The 20,852-nt window shown below is 42.1% G+C and overlaps 2 protein-coding genes across 2 annotated transcripts in view; one reads left to right on the forward strand and one right to left on the reverse strand.

Moving 5' to 3' along the window:
• The first annotated feature begins 19 nt into the window (after nt 1–19).
• LOC136439945 (lysosomal Pro-X carboxypeptidase-like) lies at nt 20–10,168 on the forward strand. Its single transcript, XM_066435629.1, has 9 exons — nt 20–250; nt 964–1,101; nt 1,507–1,608; nt 2,072–2,253; nt 2,731–2,888; nt 3,698–3,867; nt 4,238–4,381; nt 5,110–5,297; nt 5,821–10,168. Exons 1-9 carry the CDS (start codon nt 122–124, stop codon nt 6,023–6,025), a joined length of 1,416 nt encoding a protein of 471 aa, XP_066291726.1. The 5' UTR covers nt 20–121; the 3' UTR covers nt 6,026–10,168.
• A 950-nt stretch (nt 10,169–11,118) lies between these two features.
• LOC136439947 (uncharacterized) overlaps nt 11,119–20,852 on the reverse strand; it is a 31,359-nt gene continuing 21,625 nt past the window's right edge. Inside the window, exons 20-24 of the mRNA XM_066435634.1 lie at nt 20,018–20,330; nt 16,807–16,964; nt 16,344–16,494; nt 14,721–14,847; nt 11,119–12,705 (exon numbers count right to left, since the gene is read on the reverse strand). Of these exons, the coding sequence (XP_066291731.1) occupies nt 11,493–12,705; nt 14,721–14,847; nt 16,344–16,494; nt 16,807–16,964; nt 20,018–20,330 (1,962 nt within the window). The 3' untranslated portion in view covers nt 11,119–11,492. The remainder of the gene's footprint in view (nt 12,706–14,720; nt 14,848–16,343; nt 16,495–16,806; nt 16,965–20,017; nt 20,331–20,852) is intronic.

A 20,852-nucleotide genomic window follows, 5' to 3' on the forward strand; every position in this document is an offset into this window, starting at 1 on the left:
GTTACTTCACCAATAATAACGACTCCTGGCAGGGTAAGAGTAAATTGCAGGCCAAATGTAGCTAACAACCTGAACTACCGGTCTGACCTGTTTACAGCAGCCTGCCATACGATTGCGCACCATGGACGACCAAAAGGTTTCGTTAGCTAGCTTGTTCCTTGTCTATCTTGTGTTGAGTGAAGGAAGGTGCAATGTTGGTGATGGCAGTACGGACGTGCCGGGATACAAGACCCGTTATGTTGAAGTACAGGTGAGGTTAAGGGCAACACCGTTTTCCTTTAGGCTTGGCGAAAATGTCGTCCGACAGGTCACTGGTGTGTGGTGAAACGTTTTATAGCAGCAATGCCTATTTGTGTGTGTGTAGGTAGATATGTGTGCATGTGTGTGTGCAGATTGTGTGTGTGCATACCCTCTTCCTGTTGAAGTGACTGCTATCACCATGCTGATCATTCTGTCACTTGTAAGGCTTGGAGGAGGTCACCAGTCGAATGGCCTGTTTCAGTGTGTGTGTGTGTGTGTGTGTAGATATGTGTGCGTGTGTGAGTAGATTATGTGTGTGTGTCAATGCATGTGTTTATGCATGTGTTTGAGTGTGTGTGTATGTGTGTGTGTGTTACAGTGTGTGTGTGTATGTTACAGTGTGTGTGTGTGTGTAGATTGTGTGTGCATATGCATGTAGATTGTGTGTATGCATGCGTTTGTGTATGTGTGTGTGTGTGTGTGTAGATGTGAGTGAGTGTGTGTGTGAGAGAGAGAGAGAGAGAGAGTGTGTGTGTGTGTGTGTGTGTGTGTGTGTGTGTGTGTGTGTGTGTGTGAGAGAGAATATGTAATTTCTGCATTTATAAAACAGGATAACCAGTGGGTAAGTGAATTCTATGTACATGTGTCCCTCTCAACATTGTCTAAGCTATTGGACTATTTCTAGGGTAAAACTCAAGGCAAACTCTGTGTTTTCTCCCAAAGGTGGACCACTTCAGCTTTGCCAACTCAGACACCTTCCAGCTCCGTTACCTGGTCAATGACACCTACTACAAAGATGGAGACCCAATCTTCTTCTACACTGGGAATGAAGGGGATATCGAAGACTTTGTTAAGAACACAGTAAGGAACATTACCATGTTTCCAGATTCCATAAGCAACATTTTGAAAGCACTAACTTAACCTACCAGTAACTGACTTTCTGCAGTTGTAATGTTACTTGTCATTTGAGATTCTTTTTTATCATGTCTGGTAGATCTATGCTCTTGTTTCATGTCTATTTCTGTCATAATATATTAATTTGTAATACAAATATTCGGCTGAATTTATAATGATCTATGACTTAGGTTGATGTATTTAGTTACACAATATACTGTACTAGATTTCCTGCCAGAAATGAGCACTGCTCTAGGATCCAGTAGACCTGTATAATATATGTGTCTGGAGATTTCAACATGACAATTTGGTTTTACAGTAGATGAGGTACAACAACTGTGCAGACACAATGCAATATGTTTTCATTCCTAGGGGTTGTTAATAGAGATGGCACCCAGGTTTGGTGCGCTGGTCATCTTTGCAGAGCATCGCTACTACGGCCAGTCTTTGCCTTACGGGAAGGAGTCTTTTAAGGTAATCATTTTTTTATTAAAGCTCAGATTAATGTTCTGAAGATACAGGGTTGAATGGAGGAAGGTTGTTAAAGCTTTGTGTCCCCTTCAGGACCCTACATGGACAGTTACAATGTGGGTTTGTTGGACATCAAGCTGTGGTACAGTGGTTTGTAATCCTGACAATAGACCAAAGGTCCTGATGATGTTTGAAGTAATTTGTGTTGTGAACTGTTGTTGGTTTTAGAGGGAATGTTCAGCCATCAGACTGTTGACCAAAGCTTAATGACGAATAGCACAAAATGTTCAATTAGATGTATATATTTCCAGGATGAGAGCTAGAAAGGCATTACCACCTATTCTCTCAGCCCGTCCACATGTGTGTAAAGAATTTTGATGAACAAAGCTGTGAAACTTAATCATTGTGTTTGACCTCTATTAGATTTTCTCTACTGACTGATCTATATTTAAATTCTCCCCACCAGGACCCCGCCCACCTGGGTTACCTGACGTCGACCCAGGCGCTGGCAGACTTCGCCGTCCTGATCACCCACCTGAAGGAAACCGTCCCCGGGGCCGCGAACAGCCCCGTCTTTGCCTTCGGGGGATCCTACGGAGGCATGCTCGCTGCTTGGATACGGATGAAGTATCCACACCTAGTGGCAGGGTAGGGAATTGCAGGCTGGCTCTTTTGAACATGTAAATCTTGAGGGAGAGTTGGGATTTGAAGATTGATTCTACTGGAAAGAGAATATTAAATTCAACACTGACATTACAACACAAAAATCCTTGGTACATCTGTCCAGATGTGCAGCTTGTACTCTTCAGTACAATCCTGGTGTGTTACGCCATTGGGCAGTTTACCAGGTAGTAGTAGTGGTAGTAGTAGTATCCAGTATTTGGGTATGCAAAACAAACAAACATAAGTAGGAACAACTCTTCTTTCAATCAACATCTCATCGAAACATGTATCATCTCAATTGACATCTCATTTGTTCTTACATTGAGAAAGAATTACTTATATTGTATTTGATAAAGCTAAGAGTCAACTAGATTATTCTCATGGGCAGCATCTTTCTACAGTTTGAATGGACCATTGTTACAATTTCCATCATTGATGTATTTTGTCTTCTGCCCTGTCCAGGTCCCTTGCCTCTGCAGCGTCTATATTCCAGTACCCAGGTATCACAGACTGCGAGGCGTACTCTCACGTCGCCACCAGAACCTTCCAGCGGTCGGGAGCGGGCTGTCCAGAACGCATCAGGTCTTCTTGGGACGTCATCCAGGACTTGGGGAAGACAGGTCTGGTGTTTTAAAAATTAACATCTACTAAGTAACATAATTCTACCAGGGCACATATTTCCGCCACCCTGAAATGATACGTCTAAACAGATCTCCAACCCAACGTCCCCCAGCATAATACACTGTCATGTATATCTAAACTCTGCATACCTGGGGGATGCTGCATTAGAGATCTCTCAAACCCACTGTTTTTCAAAGTGGTGGATTTATGGAACCTGGCAGATTAATGTTACTGGAGGTTAATGTCTCTGCTGAGGTAACCTAACTTTTAGCACCGAATTCTCATACACAGGTTAAAGGTCAAGGGAGAGAGTTAAAGCTGCTGATTTAAAAGAATGTTTAGAAATTGTCAGGTGATATTTCATTTGAAAGTAGAATGCACATAGTAGAGGCTTATAAAATATTATTAGCTGTCCTACATTGGGATGAAAGTGGAGAGAGTACTACATGTACCTGACTTCAGAAACATGCAACAGAGTTGAGAAACAAAGAACATTGCTCAGGTACAGTCATTGCAATCGTTCTTTATATCAACCATTTCTCTATAGTGGCCAAATTTGTTCAGTCCCTTAAGCAACCACTATAGACAAGTTTGACTGTATGTTACAAGTTCTGGAAATGAGAAGTTTTCCAGCATGAAAATTCATCCGTGTTATTAGTTCCAACACATTGTGTTAGCACATCAAATTTTTGACTATGACCTACTGCAAATAATTTTGCTCATAATTCAAGAGACCAATCAGCTAAATCATGTGACTATATGGACATGTGGTGTCAGCTTTTCGTTTCACTTTCTTGTTTTCTAACAGACGCAGGCCGCCATAATCTGACGTCGATGTTCCGTCTCTGTGAGCCTCTCGCTGCAGACGACATGCCTACCCTGGTGAACTGGCTGGTGAACCTGTGGATGATATACGCCCTGACAGACTACCCTTACCCTGCTGACTTCCTAACACCACTGCCTGCATGGCCTGTTAAGGTATTCATCTTGGCACTTAATTAGTCTGTAGGCCATTCCTAGATGTTCATAAAAGTTCCTGTTGGTAGTTTTAACAATGAGAAGATCTCTTTCTTTTTTAAACAATAAGAAAATGTCTTTCTTTCTTTCTTTCTTTCTTTCTTTCTTTAGAATAAGCAAATTACTTTGGGCTATTGGAAATCCTTCATTTCTGCGCTTTGTTGAAAATTTCTTTGTTTTGACCAAGGTAATCAGTAATACTATGCTGCCTATTGGATCGGTTTACTATGTACCCAATATGGTGGGGTATATCCCAATGATCAGCCGATGCTTGAAGCTGAAAAAGATGGCACACATCTTATTGTCAATATTGAAACTTGTTTTTTTGTAGGAAGCTTGTCATCTGATAACAAGTCATGAGGATGTGCTGTCTGGTGTTGCAGCAGCGACAAAGCTGTACTTCAACTTCACAGGACAAGCAGTCTGTTTGGACATCTCACAGCCGTACTATGGTGGCCTGGCATGGCAGTATCAGGTATAGGGGAACAGTCTTTTCCACTGCTTGTGAAGTCAAGGAGGTTTGAAATAGAGAATCTCCTTGCTGAAATGAAATAACTGGCTTGTACATCTGATGTTGACACAATTCTGTTATGACATTTGGTTTTATGAAAAATAAATTCCAACTTGACAATTTGAAATCCTTTGTCCACCTGCCAACATCTTCCCCGAGGCCTTCCTCGCAGTGTGCTGGGGTCAACTTGTTGTAGCATTGGTTGGAGGGAGAGTGGCAGTCGTGGGATCAAGCCACAGGCTTGACAGTAATATCAAGTTTTTGTATGGTGCAGAAAAGCTACTGCTGAATGCTGAAATAAGAGTTGTAGGTGGCCCGAGCCTAGCCTTGCCTTGAAGAAACTGATTGGAACTGAAACATATCTAATATGGATCAGACTTGATAGGTACTGTAGTACATTTGTATGTCTGACAACTTGTATTGGAGGTCAAACTTTATATGTGCTTCAACTTTTAAAAGAGTATGTCAGATGATTACATGCATGATGATAAGTAGGGCATTGTTTGAGACTGTAATTGATGTCTTCCATGTAGTAGATGTATTTTTTCTCACCAGGTCTGTACTGTTTGTGTTTTGTAGCACGTTACAGGCAAGAGTCAATTATTTTGTTGCAAATTGTACAATCAGATCAATCAGACTTTGTGTACTGCTAAAGATATATTTCACACAACTGATATACTTTTATTCACCAGGCCTGTACGGAGCAGATCGAGCCTATATGTTCTGACGGTGTGAACGACATGTTCCCCGCCATCCCGTGGGACCTGGTGGCGTTCTCCCAGGCCTGCTACCAGAGGTGGAAGGTCAGACCGCGGCCGTACTGGGCCGTGACAGAGTACTGGGGTCGGAACATCAGTGCAGCCAGCAACATCATCTTCAGGTGCTGTTTATTTCTGTTTCATAGGGCATAACAGGTATCACACTAACTTGGTATCCTCACTGTTCTTGCTCTGTTTGCTCCTTTGATCACTTCCCTGCAGCCTGGCTCTCATTTATAGAGACACAATGGCATTTGACTATTCACCTACAATATATGTGATATGTGACAGCTCTGATTGACTGATGGGTTCTTTAACATGCTTCAGACAAGGCTTTGTTCAGAACAGGGACCTCTGGGTTAATGTTCATTCTGTTTCTTTGTAATTCCTCTTGGATTAGATTTCATTGTTTACTTGCACATAACTGTTGAACCTACAAGCCTATTAATGGTTTACTGTTAGTGGCAGTCTTTCCTATCACTGTCCTTGGTGCTGAATGGCAATTTTTATCATTCTACACACGTACTAGTCGATATGGTTAGGTCAGGTCAGTTTTGAAATGTATTCCAACACACAGAATGCACAGATTTCCCACCTTTTGTGATTTCCATTGCATAGTAACTGATTTTTTCTGTTCCCACACAGCAATGGTGACCTTGACCCCTGGTCAGCTGGGTGTGTTCTAAAGTCCCTGTCCGACTCCCTGATTGCCATAGTGATGGAGGACGCCGCGCACCACCTTGACCTCCGACCCAGCAATCCTGCTGACCCTCCCTCTGTTTTAAAGGCCCGAGCTCAGGAGGCAGACATCATTGAAAAGTGGATACAGGAATATCATTTAACGACATAATAGCACTAAGTACACAGTAACTATGAAAGATTCACTTTGTTTGCTTGTATTGGTGAACCGCCTCACACCAGGTTTGTACTGAAGAGTACAAGCTGCATATCCAGACAGATTTGATTGATCCACTCGGTCACAGGAAGGACACCTACTTTTTTGCGATAAGTGTGGTGGGTTCTCGAGGTTCTCATGGAACTTCCATTCAATGTCTTATTCAAGGGATGTTCCTAACTGAAGCGAGGTACTCGTTTTCACCTGAGTAAAATTGGGAAAGTTGTGTAAAATGACTTTCCCAAGGGCACAACGTCAGGGCATCTTAGGGGTTTCAAAACCAGGACCAAACACCTACGCCATACTATGCCACCCTTAGTGGTAGTCATAGGAAGTATGTTATTCATTTAGAAATGAAATATTCAGCACATAACAGAATCATCAAATGTCTTTTAAGATCTGACTGCCAATACAGGAAAATGATATGTATGTATGCAAATTGTTATGTGTTTAGTATATCAGTTGATCAGTGATATGTACATGTATGTCCGTATCATATTGCTATGGGTCAATATACCTCAAACATAGAAATTCAATTCCATTTTGAATGAATTGCCAGGGTGTATACTCTGTATACAGTGTCTACATGTACCTCAAATCTGTACCAGTGATTACCTCTGCATGATGACCACCTGGCCGTTGTGACCACTTTTTGGTGGTCCCTAAGAAAATATTATTTTATTGTGCCAGGTATTAGAAACACATGTCTATGGTGTCAACCCGTCTACTATTACTATTTCCTTAAAGTCCATTGAGTGGCCATAGACAGGTTGACTGTTCTTATCTCAGTCAATCTGACTCATAAAGGTTTTACTTAGTTGTTTGTTTTAGGAATATCTTAGACCTCCATTTCCATTAGATTATGCTATGACACCACAAGACTGCAACTATGCAAAATCACTATTGTCACAAATCATTTTGCCTCAGCCAGTATGAGAGTTATATTTTTTGTGTTCATCGGGGGGGGGGGGGGACAATAATCAAAATGTGGATACAGCAATATTAAGCAGCTAAATAGGGTAAGAAAAATCCCAGACACTTTGTCATTTGAACAAACAATTGCAAAATCACACTCAGAACCACTGTCTGGCTTATCCTTGATTGTTTATTTCGGAGATGTCTGTCCACAAGATAACTAGAGAACACCTGGATGGATTGTTTTGATATTTGGTATGTGTACAGGTTTTTATAGGTTTTTATAAGACCTTGAAATGCTTAGATTATGGGTCCCCTAGTGGCATGTTATGGTAGTGCGGCAGAACTTTTGGTTTTGAGATTAAATCCGGTTGAGATGATCAAACAGTCTCACTTCCACACACACACACACACACAACCACACTATACGCCAACAACACCTTACCAATGTCACTAAGGTTTGAGGTCTCCGAACTCTTGTTTGTTGTTCCCTATCTTGCGGGGGTTACTTGCTTTGCAGTCAGATGTTGAGGTTTCATGGCACACATCTTCACTGCAGCGATTAAGGTAATTTTTGTTGCTCAAGAGGCAGAAATAATGAAGAAATATATCCAAGATCATTAAGAATATCATGCAACTATACAGAGTAGCGTCGTAGGTATGCTTTACAGTAACGTAACATGACCAATTAACGTCCGATTTATTAAAAACGTTATTTAACCGCGCGGACAGAGCCAAATGTTAAACCAATGGGCAGAAATATCAGCTATTCTAACAAGAAAAATGCATGGTCTGTAAGTTTTTCGCCGCCTGTTTAACACCGTGCGAGCATGTATTTATACTGGGGTATATGATGTGAAATTGTGCTTGGCTTTATACCCATTATCGTCCACTTCAGTCTTTTCCCTTCTAGCGCTATGCTTGAAGAACATAGACCAGAAAAAGATGTACAGTAACTGTCGAAAGTAGTCTACAGACAAATGACAGTAAAGTCACTATGTTTGTCCTTCCGCTTGCATGACGCGATGGAAGAAAACAATGTTTGTGTTGTGAATTTCCCCGACATCAGCAGCACGTGGTGTTCACGTGATAAACGCATGGCCATGATGTTATGCCGTTCGCTGCAAGGATAACAGTACTGCGCACTTCGTATGCAAATCATACGTGTCTCATACGCTGACTTCGTTACTCATACGCTATATGTGCGCCACGCATAACTCAAGAAATTTTATATTTTGAGCGTACAACTGCGTGTTGTCAAAATTTGATACGGAAATCACACGGAATTGCTTAAACGCGCAAGTGTGACAGGGGCTTAACAAATAATGTCATTAAAGAGCACTAACCAGTCCTCCTCCGGTGCGCATGAACTTACGTGTACGATGACAATGCAGACATATCAGGGTAGAAAACGTGTACTAAACAGTTTCATCATCACCAGTACTAGTAGCCAATGGGCTTTCGAGGAAGTTCTGATCAACAGCCAATTGGCCGTTGTCCGTGTCGAGGAATATTTACCTCCACCGAGGTTATATTTTCGTTAGCGTTCGTGTGTGTGCCCTTTCGTCTGTGAACACTATAACTCGAGAATGCATGGATGGGTTGTCTCTATACTTGGAAGGTGGGTAGGTCTTTTTGAGACCTCGGAATGATTAGATTTGGGCTCCCTAGTGGCTTGCTATGGTACTGCAGCGGAACTTCCGGGTTTGATATCTCGTGTTCTGGACATGCTGTGGTCATGATTTTTTAGTGGTAGATAGCGGCTTTTGAATTGCAGGAGTCGATTTCGTTTCAAACTTTGAAAGGGAATAACTCAAGAAGGGGTTGACAAAACGTCATGATTCTGAATGAAGTTTAAACGTCATGATATCTTGAGTGATGATTGACAAGCTCGTATGCTTATTTTGCAAATCAGTAGCTCATTTGCATAATTAGTGAGGTAAGTTTATAAATCCGATGCATTCCATTATAGGACTTCCATACACGTGACTATGTATCTAAGAAAGAGAGGAATATCAAAAGATATCAATTGTGCAAATGACTACCTAATTTGCATGATCAATGGCAAAATACTATAACACCATAATGGTAAATGATGGGGACTTCATTCTGTACAGCATTTGGAAGTTTAGTAGATGTGGACATTACTAGACATAAATCATGAAAATGAAAGCCTCATTTACAGAATTTATGAGGAAATGCTAAAATAGCATTCTTTGCTAACATAGCACTTTCATACTTTAAATGACTTGTGTTGTTTTGGGTAGAAAAGATGATCAGCTGACATAATTCATGCAAACGAGGTCCTTATTTGCATATTACATGGGAAATATTCATGATTTGCGACTCGAAAAAATTTAGTTTGACATGTATAGGTGTGAACAAGCCCAGCTCTTTATCATAATTAATGCAAAAATATAAGAGGGACCACATTTTTCACTAACCCTATTCAGACCAGGAAGGGGTTTTGAGGCCAACGCTAAATTGTATGTTGCATAACTCCTGAGAGGCTTACGCTAGAGCCAACAAACTTGGTAACTTTCTATAGAATTGTTAGCAACAATTTCAAATTAATGAAGGAAGTTCATCGTTTTTCATGTTGCCATGGCAATGGGTTTCTGACAGGCATATTTTACAAAATCTGCTTATTTCTTGGTAAACCACACTTGTTTTCTTACATCATTATCATCTTATGTTATCCAATTGTAACTTTAATGATTCAATATTTATCATTTGTGCTAATTTGATGACGTCATTGTTCAAAATCCAAGATGACGGACCATGTTAGCCAAAGTATCACTGGGTCCTTGAATTCTGTCACCACCTTGAATTTGTTTAAAAAAACATCTATACGAACGCTTCTAGTCCATTTTCAGGGTGTCAGGGTGTGTTGGACTTAAATGGTCATGTTTCTTACATTTTCAAAAACTTAAAAATGGTCGATCCAAAGATGATGGATACCAGCTGATGGCTAACATGTATTTGACGTTGAGGTCGTTGCCACTCACTTATGCTGACTACAAAAATCCGGAATCACAAACAGACACACCCACAATTATATCTCCATTTTTCATGGAGACAACTAGACCAATCCATACTGTTATTGTTGCAGGTCTGAAAACTATCAGTTTGTTTACAGAACGTTCTGTTCATTTGCTTGATCATTAAACATATGGAAGTAGCCATCTTGTTTGCATGTTTCTTCACTTGATTTCAGCTGTTTGTCCATTGAAATTGTCAGATGGAAGACGGAACTGTTTTGTTACCTTCGTTAGGGTATTTTCTTTACATTGTCTCCGTGCGTTCGTACTTTGAAAGAGGATAACTTATGGATGGACGAATGGGCTTTCGTGATTTGGGGCATGAGCCCCCTCTTACGCGACACGCTGGCGACCTCGCTGCGACCGAGTGATTTGACACCGCGTTAAACGAATTTCGTCCATTTAAAAAATAATCTTTTTAATTGCGCTTTGTGTGATTTTGGGTCTTTTTACTCATACTTGTATGTTTTTTATGGTATTCCCATTGTAAAGTCAAGGCTAACTCAAATTCAATCTAGGACGCAGCGAGGGCACCAACGCGGCGCGGGTCCAGTGAGAGGGGGGAGGTGTCCTTTTATCTCCTGATGACACCAAGTCACCAAATCAGTACATTAGAAAATACGAGTATTCACATATAATGCAAATCTCAACAAGTTCTGCAGATCGATGGCGAGGGATCATCTAAGATGATAGTACTGCACATCCAAGGCATTATCACGGTTACATTTACTTCGCCTAAATCCGTGGTGTAACCCTATACCCGTTGCTTTATAAATTGGGCTATTGAGAGAAAGTGTTATATGTAACATCAGAAATGCAGTCGGAACATTGTCTTAAGGCTTTGACAACCCTGCATTCGAAGAGGCCACGACCTTTCCACCACAGAATGGAACAGACTGACCTCATCATGGGAGGATTTAAACTACGGAGTTTGTTCACCAGAACAGATATTAGAACAGATATTACAGTTGGTTCAGAATTATAATAGCACGAACAAGAAGTATAGTTTGGTTACTCAGAGACTTTTGACTCTTCACTGACAGATTTCCTTACACCTATACTGAAAGATGGTGCTTAAAGAAAACAAAATGATACATCAAAGCGTTTTCATTAGTCAAAGAAACAAACATCAGACCCGGCGTCAAAGAAACTGTAAGAGATCGTACAGTTCAATCACTTTTTATGGCAACAAAGGCCTACCCAAAAGCGAGAGAAAAAGATAACCCAGCACAAGCTTAAACGAGATCATTGGTATAAACATGCATGTACATACATACAGCAACAATTCATTTTACTCAACCATCGAACTATTAACAATATTCAGAATCTAAAGTTTTGTAAATCATGTTATCACCTACACATACTAGTGTTATACGCTTACCTATCAATAGTGCTTACCTACTAAAACCCGGCGGTCTCACTAAGTAAAAATCATGACTAGCTATAGCCTAGCTTTCGCGGGTGAGTCAACCATAGTCAGATCTACTCAACCGCCTACTGCTCGAGGGTATCGGGGGAGGAGGAGGTGGACCCCCAGCAGGAGGAGGACCTGATGGGCCTGCAGCAGGGGGAGGTCCTGGCGGGCCTGCACCGGGAGGAGGTCCTGGCGGGCCTGCAGCGGGAGGAGGTCCTACAGTGGGAGGAGGGCCTGATGGGCCTGCAGCAGGGGGAGGTCCTACAGTGGGAGGAGGGCCTGATGGGCCTGCAGCGGGAGGAGGTCCTACAGTGGGAGGAGGTCCTGATGGGCCTGCAGCAGGGGGAGGTCCTGGCGGGCCTGCAGCGGGAGGAGGTCCTGCAGTGGGAGGAGGTCCTGGTGGGCCTGCAGCGGGAGGAGGTCCTGCAGCAGGAGGAGGTCCTGCAGCGGGAGGAGGTCCTGGTGGGCCTGTAGCGGTAGGAGGTCCTGCAGCAGGAGGACGTCCTGCAGCGGGAGGAGGTCCTGCAGCGGGGGGAGGTCCTGCAGAAGGAGGAGGTCCTGGTGGGCCTGTAGCAGGGGGAGAACCTGGGGGTCCTGCACCAGGAGGAGGCCCTGCAGCTGGAGGAGGCCCTGCGGCTTGAGGAGTTTCTGCAGCAGGAGGAGGGCCTTCAGGTTTTTGCTTTTCCGGAGACCCTATTTGTGAAATCTCCGGAGTAGAAATAGACAACGGTTCTGGAGATGCTGGTGTTGATGCCGAAACCTTGGACTTCAGTGGAGTAGTGCTCGGTGAAGAAATCAGAAAGTCCGACGACGGCGGTGTACCGGGGACCTCCCCCATGGAAAGCTGCCGCCTTGCACCGGAAGGCGATGGAGAAAGCGTGCCTGTGCCTACCATGGTACAAGACGTATGTTCTGGTAACACACTCTTGCTTATTGGAGAACATTCACAAGAATCTGCATCCTTGCTTGCACTTTCTGTATCGGCCTGCTTTTCGTACAGTTTCGGGCGTATCTTTGCACCTATCTTGTGGTGCAGCTGTATAAAGCCCGAGTCTCCCAACGTAGCAGCCTTAGTTTTCATGGTCATGATTGCTCCCTCGGCTTTATCTACCATTTCAGTTTTAATGCTCTTCATTGCTTTCCCTGCTTTTTTGACGATCTTGCTCTTCCCAGCTCGCTGTACCGCTTCTCCCGCTTTTCTGACGATCTTGCTCTTTCCAGCCTTGTCAACCACTTGCGCATGGAGTCTTGTAAGGAACGGAAACCTGTAATGTATATATTTCTAAATGTGTTAATGAAACATTCCCATACTTCAAATATCCAAGCTCAACGGATAAATTTATATTTTTGTCGCATCTGGACAACCCTTGCATAGGAAGTATGATCTGTTCATACATCTACACATGTACAAAGAAGAGAGAAATTGACTTTACTGGATTAACTTAGTTTATCACTTCTGTCCACTATGTATATTCAAGCTACGTATTGTATATATTTCACTGTATATGTCGCATACATATTAGTTAGGTTCATGTTAGACGACCTGTACTATTTAGCAGAATGGTAGAAGAGAAAAGTTTGGAACCACCTATGACCAAAACTAGTGGTGCGTACCGGTTCGCCGGACCGGTTCCGGACTTGTAAAAATAACTAGCACTTTATGTACATCCTCTGTTTTGTTCTTAACAATCTAAAGCCTTCCATAAATCATGAAGTTTGCGATGGAAAAGACGCAAACATTTCTTGTTGGCTTCTGATACGGCCGCCATTACCGATATAAAAAAGTCTCGCAACTGCTCGCGAGATCTGGGTGACGTCAAAGGAACCTAGCGATGTGTTTGGCCTATCCATGCCGGGGGGGTTCTGGGTCGGGGGAGTTCCCCAGTGACCGCCACTTCCGATATGGCCGCCACTTCCGATACGGCCGCCACCTCCGATACGGCCGCCACCTCCGATACGGCCGCCCCTTCCGATACGGCCGCCCCTTCCGATACGGCCGCCCCTTCCGATACGGCCGCCCCTTCCGATACGGCCGCCCCTTCCGATACGGCCGCCGCCTCCGATACGGCCGCCGCCTCCGATACGGCCGCCACCTCCGATACGGCCGCCCCTTCCGATACGGCCGCCACCTCCGATACGGCCGCCCCTTCCGATACGGCCGCCCCTTCCGATACGGCCGCCCCTTCCGATATGGCCGCCACTCCTGATATGGTCGTCATGTTCGATCTAAGAAAAGTCTTTGTTTTGCCTGCAGCCCGGTGAATATTGCGCATCACAGGAGACCTGTCAGGTAAACACAATGCCGGCAGTATGTGAGAAAATGATCCGGTGTGCCGGGGGAACGTCAAAATATATAGGAAGGCTCTTGAGATGTCACCAAAGACAACCCGACATGTAGGTCATCATGCTGAATAGAGAGCATTAATTTCAGTTCTGAATATACACGTTGTTCTGCAGACATGTTTTTGTGAGAATCTTTCCCTAGTTTAAAGGGATTAACAATGGTAGCAGAGCAACAGGGTTGACCACAAAGTTGCGTTGCGCAGTAGAGTGCAGAAAACCTTTATAGTCCCAACTTCAAATCTTTAAAACATTTCTTTTCCTTCAAATTTTTTGCCCACTCTGGAGACTCTTAGGGTTCGAAGGAACAGGTAGAGTCTTGGCTTTCCCATTTTGGTTGAAATTTATTTGGTTTGCCATTTTAGTTGGCGTAAGGATAGATGTGAGTTGTTGGGTCATGCGGACGGATACATTAGAAATCTGGGGTCAAAGGTAGGGTTTGTCGATGAAGATTAGACATCCAGGTAATAAGATACGCCAAAAAGCAATTACTCAAACAACTTCCAAAATCATATCCAGTTGTTTGAGTAATTGCTTTTTGGCGTAAAGGTAGGGTTTCTTTGAAACTGACAGCTTTCATCGGAGTTTGAGCTGTACAACCCTCTGTTTTCTTTGCATGGTTATCAACTAGACCCTTGTGACTTTCCAGTGAAGAAGGATTTTTAACATTGAAGTTTGGGTTAGTACTTTTATGAAGCCTTGTTTCATCTTAACATGCTTTCCTATGGGCAGCCATAACTTTAGGGTCAGCCCAACAGTCACATAATGTGACGGCGATGTTTGGTGACCGGAACCGGGGTTTCGGTACGCACCACTAACCAAAACCATTGTCTAACCAAAACGGGAGGCTGTCAAAGATGATGAGAACAACTCAAAGTTGTCGTACAGACCAACCCCCTTAATTGTACAGACTGAATATTTTCTCTGCGACTGTGCTCACCTTTTCTGGCAGAAGGGGATCCTGGCAGCACAGCAGACACCGATGACTACAAGAAAAGGCACCAGAAGTACCAGAAGGATGATTTCGAGTGCTAGATTGTCTGCATCGGTCTGTGTCATCCTGTATTCTGTAAAAATAGATAACCATCAGTTTACATGGTGCCACGTATGTGTGTTGTGCCAGTAATTGTTAGTCTCTACGAGAATAACTACGCCGGCTATAGGGAGAATATTTGCCAGGGTTTCATTCAAAGGATGGCAGATCGGGCCCTCTCTCCATAGCCGACTCCCTTAGCATACTATTCACTCCATTTGGCCAATTTCTACTATTTTCCCAGCCATCCGCGGGGCCTGATAGAGGCTAAGTAATTGTAACCATGAGGCCAATTTGCATTGTCTTCATTATGAAATCCACGTGGTCAGGAAGGTTGAACAAATTACTAGACACACAGTATGTTATACCAAATAATAGATTGTGGATTTTTCATATCTTCTTTGACGCTGGAATTGACCTAGTACCTTGGCACTCACAACGATGTAAATATCCATTCTCCGAAATGTTTTTGCAATTTATGGCATATTTCTGCTCATTTTGCAGCTGTTTCGTACGATTTACAGTATGGTTGAAAACGGACGAAAATAATTGATGCGCCTAAATTAAATTCTAAATTGACATTCCTATCCTACAATCATAGACTGAAGTAGAATTAGAATTTCTTGTAGTCCTTCGGTATCATTACGCTAGATGAGAAAGCTACTTACAATGTTTTTACCCCCTTGTTTTTATTCCTTTACACGGTATTACTGAAATTTCTCCAAATGTAAGTCTAACGTGTTAATCGATAAGCTTTACGCAGTCTTTCAGGAGGGAGAACATTATGACTATAGCTTGTCCTAAAAAGGCAGAATACAGACTAATGATAGATTCTTTTCCAACTGACTCGAAGAGAATGCATTTCTATTCTACGACAATCTCACACACACAATTTGAATAGATTGCTCTACGAGAATACCGTATGCATTTTTATTCTAGAGCAATCTCTCACTCAAAAATTGAATGGATTGCTCTACTAGAATCCCGTATGCATGTTTATTGTAGAACAGTCTCTCACCCAAAGTTTGAATGGATTTCTCTACGAGAATTACGGATGCATTTCTATTCTATGACTATGACAACCTCTCAACTAGAATTTGAAGAGGTTGCCCTACGTATGTATTTCTATTATATTTGGTAACCTCTCCATCTTAGATTTGAAAGGTTGCCATGCAAGAATCCCACATACGTGTCTATTCTATGACATTTAAATTTCTGTCCAATAATATTGATCATTATTGTTGATATTATTATTGTTATTATCATGTGGTTTCCACTAAATTTGGTTTATTTATCTTCTGTCGGTGTTGGTGACCAATAATATTTGATATTATTATTGTTATAAGTAGTGTTACCATTGTTATCATTATGTGGATTCCACCAAGTTTTTGTTTGTTAACTTTATATGTTCCCTGCTAGTGTTTTTTCCCCCGGACTGGGATTACAAAATGAATATGTCCTGTTTCCCTTTGTCCGTTTGCATTATGTGATGTAATAAAGCTGAAATAGATAGATAAATAATTATCTCACCTGGAACTTTAAATGGTGGTTGTACAAGAAACCCGTATGCGTTTGGGACGACTACCCTTCCGCCATATTCCACCAGACAGGCGTAACTGCCAGTCATGCTGGGGTGTAGGTCCCGCAGGTGTAGTGTGGACACAAATTTATTCCCAGGTTCCTAAAGATGAAGAAAAAACAACAGTATGCCAGTAAGCTAGCATCCATAGATAAAAGTAAGAAAGTAATGGTTTAGAGTCATAACCAGGCGCAAGCATTTTAACTTGATTTACTAGTTCTTCGTCTTTAAAGAATATAATCAACATCGTAAAATCTACTTTCTCTTTGTCACTTGCGTTTCAAAAGTAGTTCACAATGCTAAAGGCATTGTCGTTCATTAAAGTGAGCAGTGAGGCCCTAATAAGAATGATTACGACTAAAGTATACGACTGAAGTATTTTGTCTTTGTGCGTGGCCTTATATGCTCATTTACCCCACTGGTTATGTTGACAAATTCGCCTTCGTGTTGTCGTCGGTCTCCTTTCATCCAAATCACGTGTGCTTTCCAATCGTGTTGCCGCACAATGAAACTGTAGTCGCATCGTAGCCTGAGAGCTGAACCCTCTGAAGCTACAATTTCTTTGTAGTGGGCTGGAAAGAAATGTCGCATTGGACCTGTTAGAAATGATGATGATTGGTTTATTTTCATTTGATTAAAGATATCACAGTTCCGCAGTGCGAGCAACAAGTGTACTGAATTGAACTGGGAACACAGTTGATTGTAGCCTGAGTACCAACCTCCGTAGTGACCGCTGGCTCAAAAGAATTCGCTTGCAAGCGAATTCTTTTGAGCCAGCGGTCACTACGGAGGTTGGTACTCAGGCTAAGTTGATTGTCTCATGGCATTATTTGACTTCTTACAATTATTTACAAATAATTATATATACTTATGTACGACATTTTCAAAAGTTTAAAAGAAATGTAGGGACAGAATTTTTCATACACATTACGATAATATTCAGGTATTAACAATATAGATACATACATTCAAATTACACTTAATACTGCGTTATTTTCTTTTACTAGATACTAGTATAGCTAAAGACGTCCATCATTATGAGAATAAAAATTGACAGAAAATGTTTCAAATGCAATTGCATAAAAAAATGCCTCGACGCTTAATCTGTAAGTACAATAAAAACACTCCATACAGGTACTTTTTGATACTGTTGTTTTAGCTAACAGCATATTGTTCAGTGGAGGCTAGTAGTGATAGGTTTCTTAACGCTGTCAAGTTGGCATTAATGCTTTGTTATCTATTACACATCAAATTCCTCAAAGAAACCTACCGAAATTTCAACTTATTGATTGATTGACCCGAGACAGTGACCAAAATCTCAAGAAATACGGTTGTCTATGGATTAATAATCCTTGAATTGATAAGTGGAATAAAGTATTTTCTCTAGGATCGAAAACAATGCTTTGCCAGATCCATAACTTGTCTTCTACTTGCTACTGTACATGAGTCAAATAAAATCACACCTTAAAAAAAAGGCAAAACCCTATGAACTTCTAAAATGACTTTTAAAAACATGGAGTGCTTGACAAGCGTATTTTTTTAGTAAAGTCTTCATTTAGTCACCCACAAAAGAAAGAAACTAGAGTTCCACGACCTCATATCTGCGCCGAACAATATCAATAAGTGTGGCAATTAAAAATTATTGCCATAGCGAAGGTGTCTGGATTGATCTTACTTCACTGTAAGGAAAGTACCAACGTAGCACTCTAGATCTTAGTTCTGCCATAATATTGTGCAAAACGCACTTAGAAATTAGAAAGGCATCTGCCAAGCAGATATAGAAAGGCACCATGTAACTCGAGGAGTTCCTAGCATATGTGGAAAGGCCGGAGTACACTCCCGTTGTAGTGTCTTTTTTCTCTGGCATTGTTGGATAGGTGGGGTGAGAAACTAGGCCGGAAGTTTAGAAAATCGGTATGCTGGGGCTCCTATGATCGTTTTGGTTGTTATTCTAGCTCTGTAGGATGTGTTTTCGAGGAGCTACTGTTGTTTTTCCGACACCGCACGCCTCCCCGTAAGGCGTTCAGTGTAGACTGCCCAAGCGGTAACCCAAGTTATTTATCGTTTCGTTTAAAACTTTGCCTTTCTTTATATGCTTGGATCTCCTCAAGTTTTGGTTTTCACAGAGGTTTTTTGGTGGGAGGCATGATGTTCAGCACGTTCTTGTGATACTAGATCAACTGGGACGCGCAAACCCTTTTCAAAGCTAGAATACTAGATTCGGTGAACTCCCTGACACACTCCGGACAGTACGAAATCGGACACCACGTAAGAGTAGGTCATCTGTCATCGACAGCTGAGTGCCTTGATGCCAGACGTGCTAATGAGGTATCAAGTTTGAAAAAGTGACAGGAGGGCATCCACAGAGTTGGCCGGACGGATTCCTGAAATTCCTGTGGAATTCTGGGAATTCTTGCAAATCGGGCCTAAAATATACTATTAAGCTTGCCCCTCAGGCTTCGCTAAAATTACCGACTGATGCAAGTATCATATTCCCGCCATTTACCAATAACGTATTTGCATGTTAACTTGCGGGACGCAAGTGAATATTAAAATGAACCAAATTTTACACGTTTTGCGTCGTTTATTAATGGTGGAAATGTGACAAAATGACGGGAATCATCACGGTTGGAAATAAGTGACAAATAAGTTACAAATGTGAATCTTAGTGTTGATCTTTCAAATTCTGATTACTTGTAGTTTTTGCCCACCAGATTCTACAATATGCCCCTTTAAGCGCCAGATGAATTATTTTCGAACTTGACCTCGGTTCCGACAACCGCTTCTTACCTACCAAAAATCATGAGGATCCACCAACGTTTCCGTCACTTTTTTTTGCCCACATAAAAACACACAAACATGCTAAGTCCACTGCAGTACTGTTGGAAAACGCCAGGTGAACGGTTTTCGGACTTGACCTTCCTTTGCACAACCACTACACACCTACAAAAAATCATGAAGATCCATCAAAGGTTTCTCGAGTTATGCTCTTGACATACATACAGACCCACCCAACAGCTGGCGTAACCAAAAACATAATCTTCTCGGCGAAGATAATGAAGGGTTGGTGCTTGGTTAATATCTTACAATCAAAAAGGTAACACACAGTCCGTAGATAAATACCAACCATCACATACAAATTGCGGTTATTGTATCCAGTTTCTCTACATCAAAAGACACAACTCTTCATATTTAAAGGTTTGCGATAGCAAAGCTCATTCTGTTTTCGCCTGCAATGATGGGGGCCGCCCTGTTGGATGTGACTATTATATTGGGAGGGGTGTTTTTTGGGGTCGCTTATGTTAGGTGTGAACATTTTGACGGGAGGGGTATTTTTACAGGTTTGCGTAGCAAAACCTTTGTTGGATCCGTTGGCATGTGTGGTGGCGGCCATCTTGAATTGTGACGTCACAGGGTCGCCATACCATTTTATTGGGAGGGGTGTTCTTTGGGGTCGCTAGCGTTCTCTCTATTTAAAAAAAATCGGCACACAACTATCGCACATTCAATTCAAATAAAAAAAGAAAAATTCAATACCAATTCATATTTATAAAAAGACCCCGTAATCGCTAGACTTACATAGCAAACCTGAACTACATGTAGCACAAATTCTTGCTAGTTTTACCTGCTTTCGATATGGTAGCTGAATTAATCAGCTGTCCTCGTCTCTGTAGAGCCACGTCAGTCATTTTGATCTCCTCGCCGTACACGTTCATACTGTAGATGGCACCCTTGAAACTCCTCTTGTCTGGGACGAACCGATCCTTAATCCAATCGTTCCATTCCTTCTCTGTTACGCCACCTATAAAGAGCGCGTCGCGCGGATAGTACTCCACACCACCGGCCCACAACTGGGTTGCCGGTCCGCTGTTGACTCGAACCTCTACCCAATCCCCGCTTTTTGTAATTGACAGTTGGATGTGATTCCAGCGCTCCAGCTGAAATATGCCATCGGTACATCACTTTGAATTAAAAACTACGCATGCCAAAAATTGCATACCTTTAAGTTCATGAACTCTTGACATCATCCTTGCTTTTATGTTGATATTGACATCAAAATGCTACAATTACTAGAATATTCTTTAATCAGTGACATATATTGAAGGTAACAAACACGTACCTCCAAATTTTCGACGTCCACTGTACGTCTTGTTCACGGAGCGACCTAGCCTCGGGAGAACACGAGACAAGGACGAGACTTGCGTCCTAGTCCTAGTCTCGTCCTAGTCTCGTGTTCTCGCGAGACTAGGTCACTCCGTGAACAAGACGTACAGTGGACGTCGACAATTTGTAGGTACGTGTTTGTTACCTTCAAAATGTCACTGATTGAAGAATATTCTAGTAACTGTGATTATACGTGACTGATGAATCTCTTCAACAAAACGTTACAAGTATATTAAAAGGAAAATCATGTAAGATATTGTTTTTCTTCACTTTGCCATGGACGCTTTTTGGTACAT

Source organism: Branchiostoma lanceolatum, chromosome 8 (genome assembly GCF_035083965.1).
Source record: "Branchiostoma lanceolatum isolate klBraLanc5 chromosome 8, klBraLanc5.hap2, whole genome shotgun sequence".
Lineage (NCBI taxonomy): Eukaryota > Metazoa > Chordata > Leptocardii > Amphioxiformes > Branchiostomatidae > Branchiostoma > Branchiostoma lanceolatum.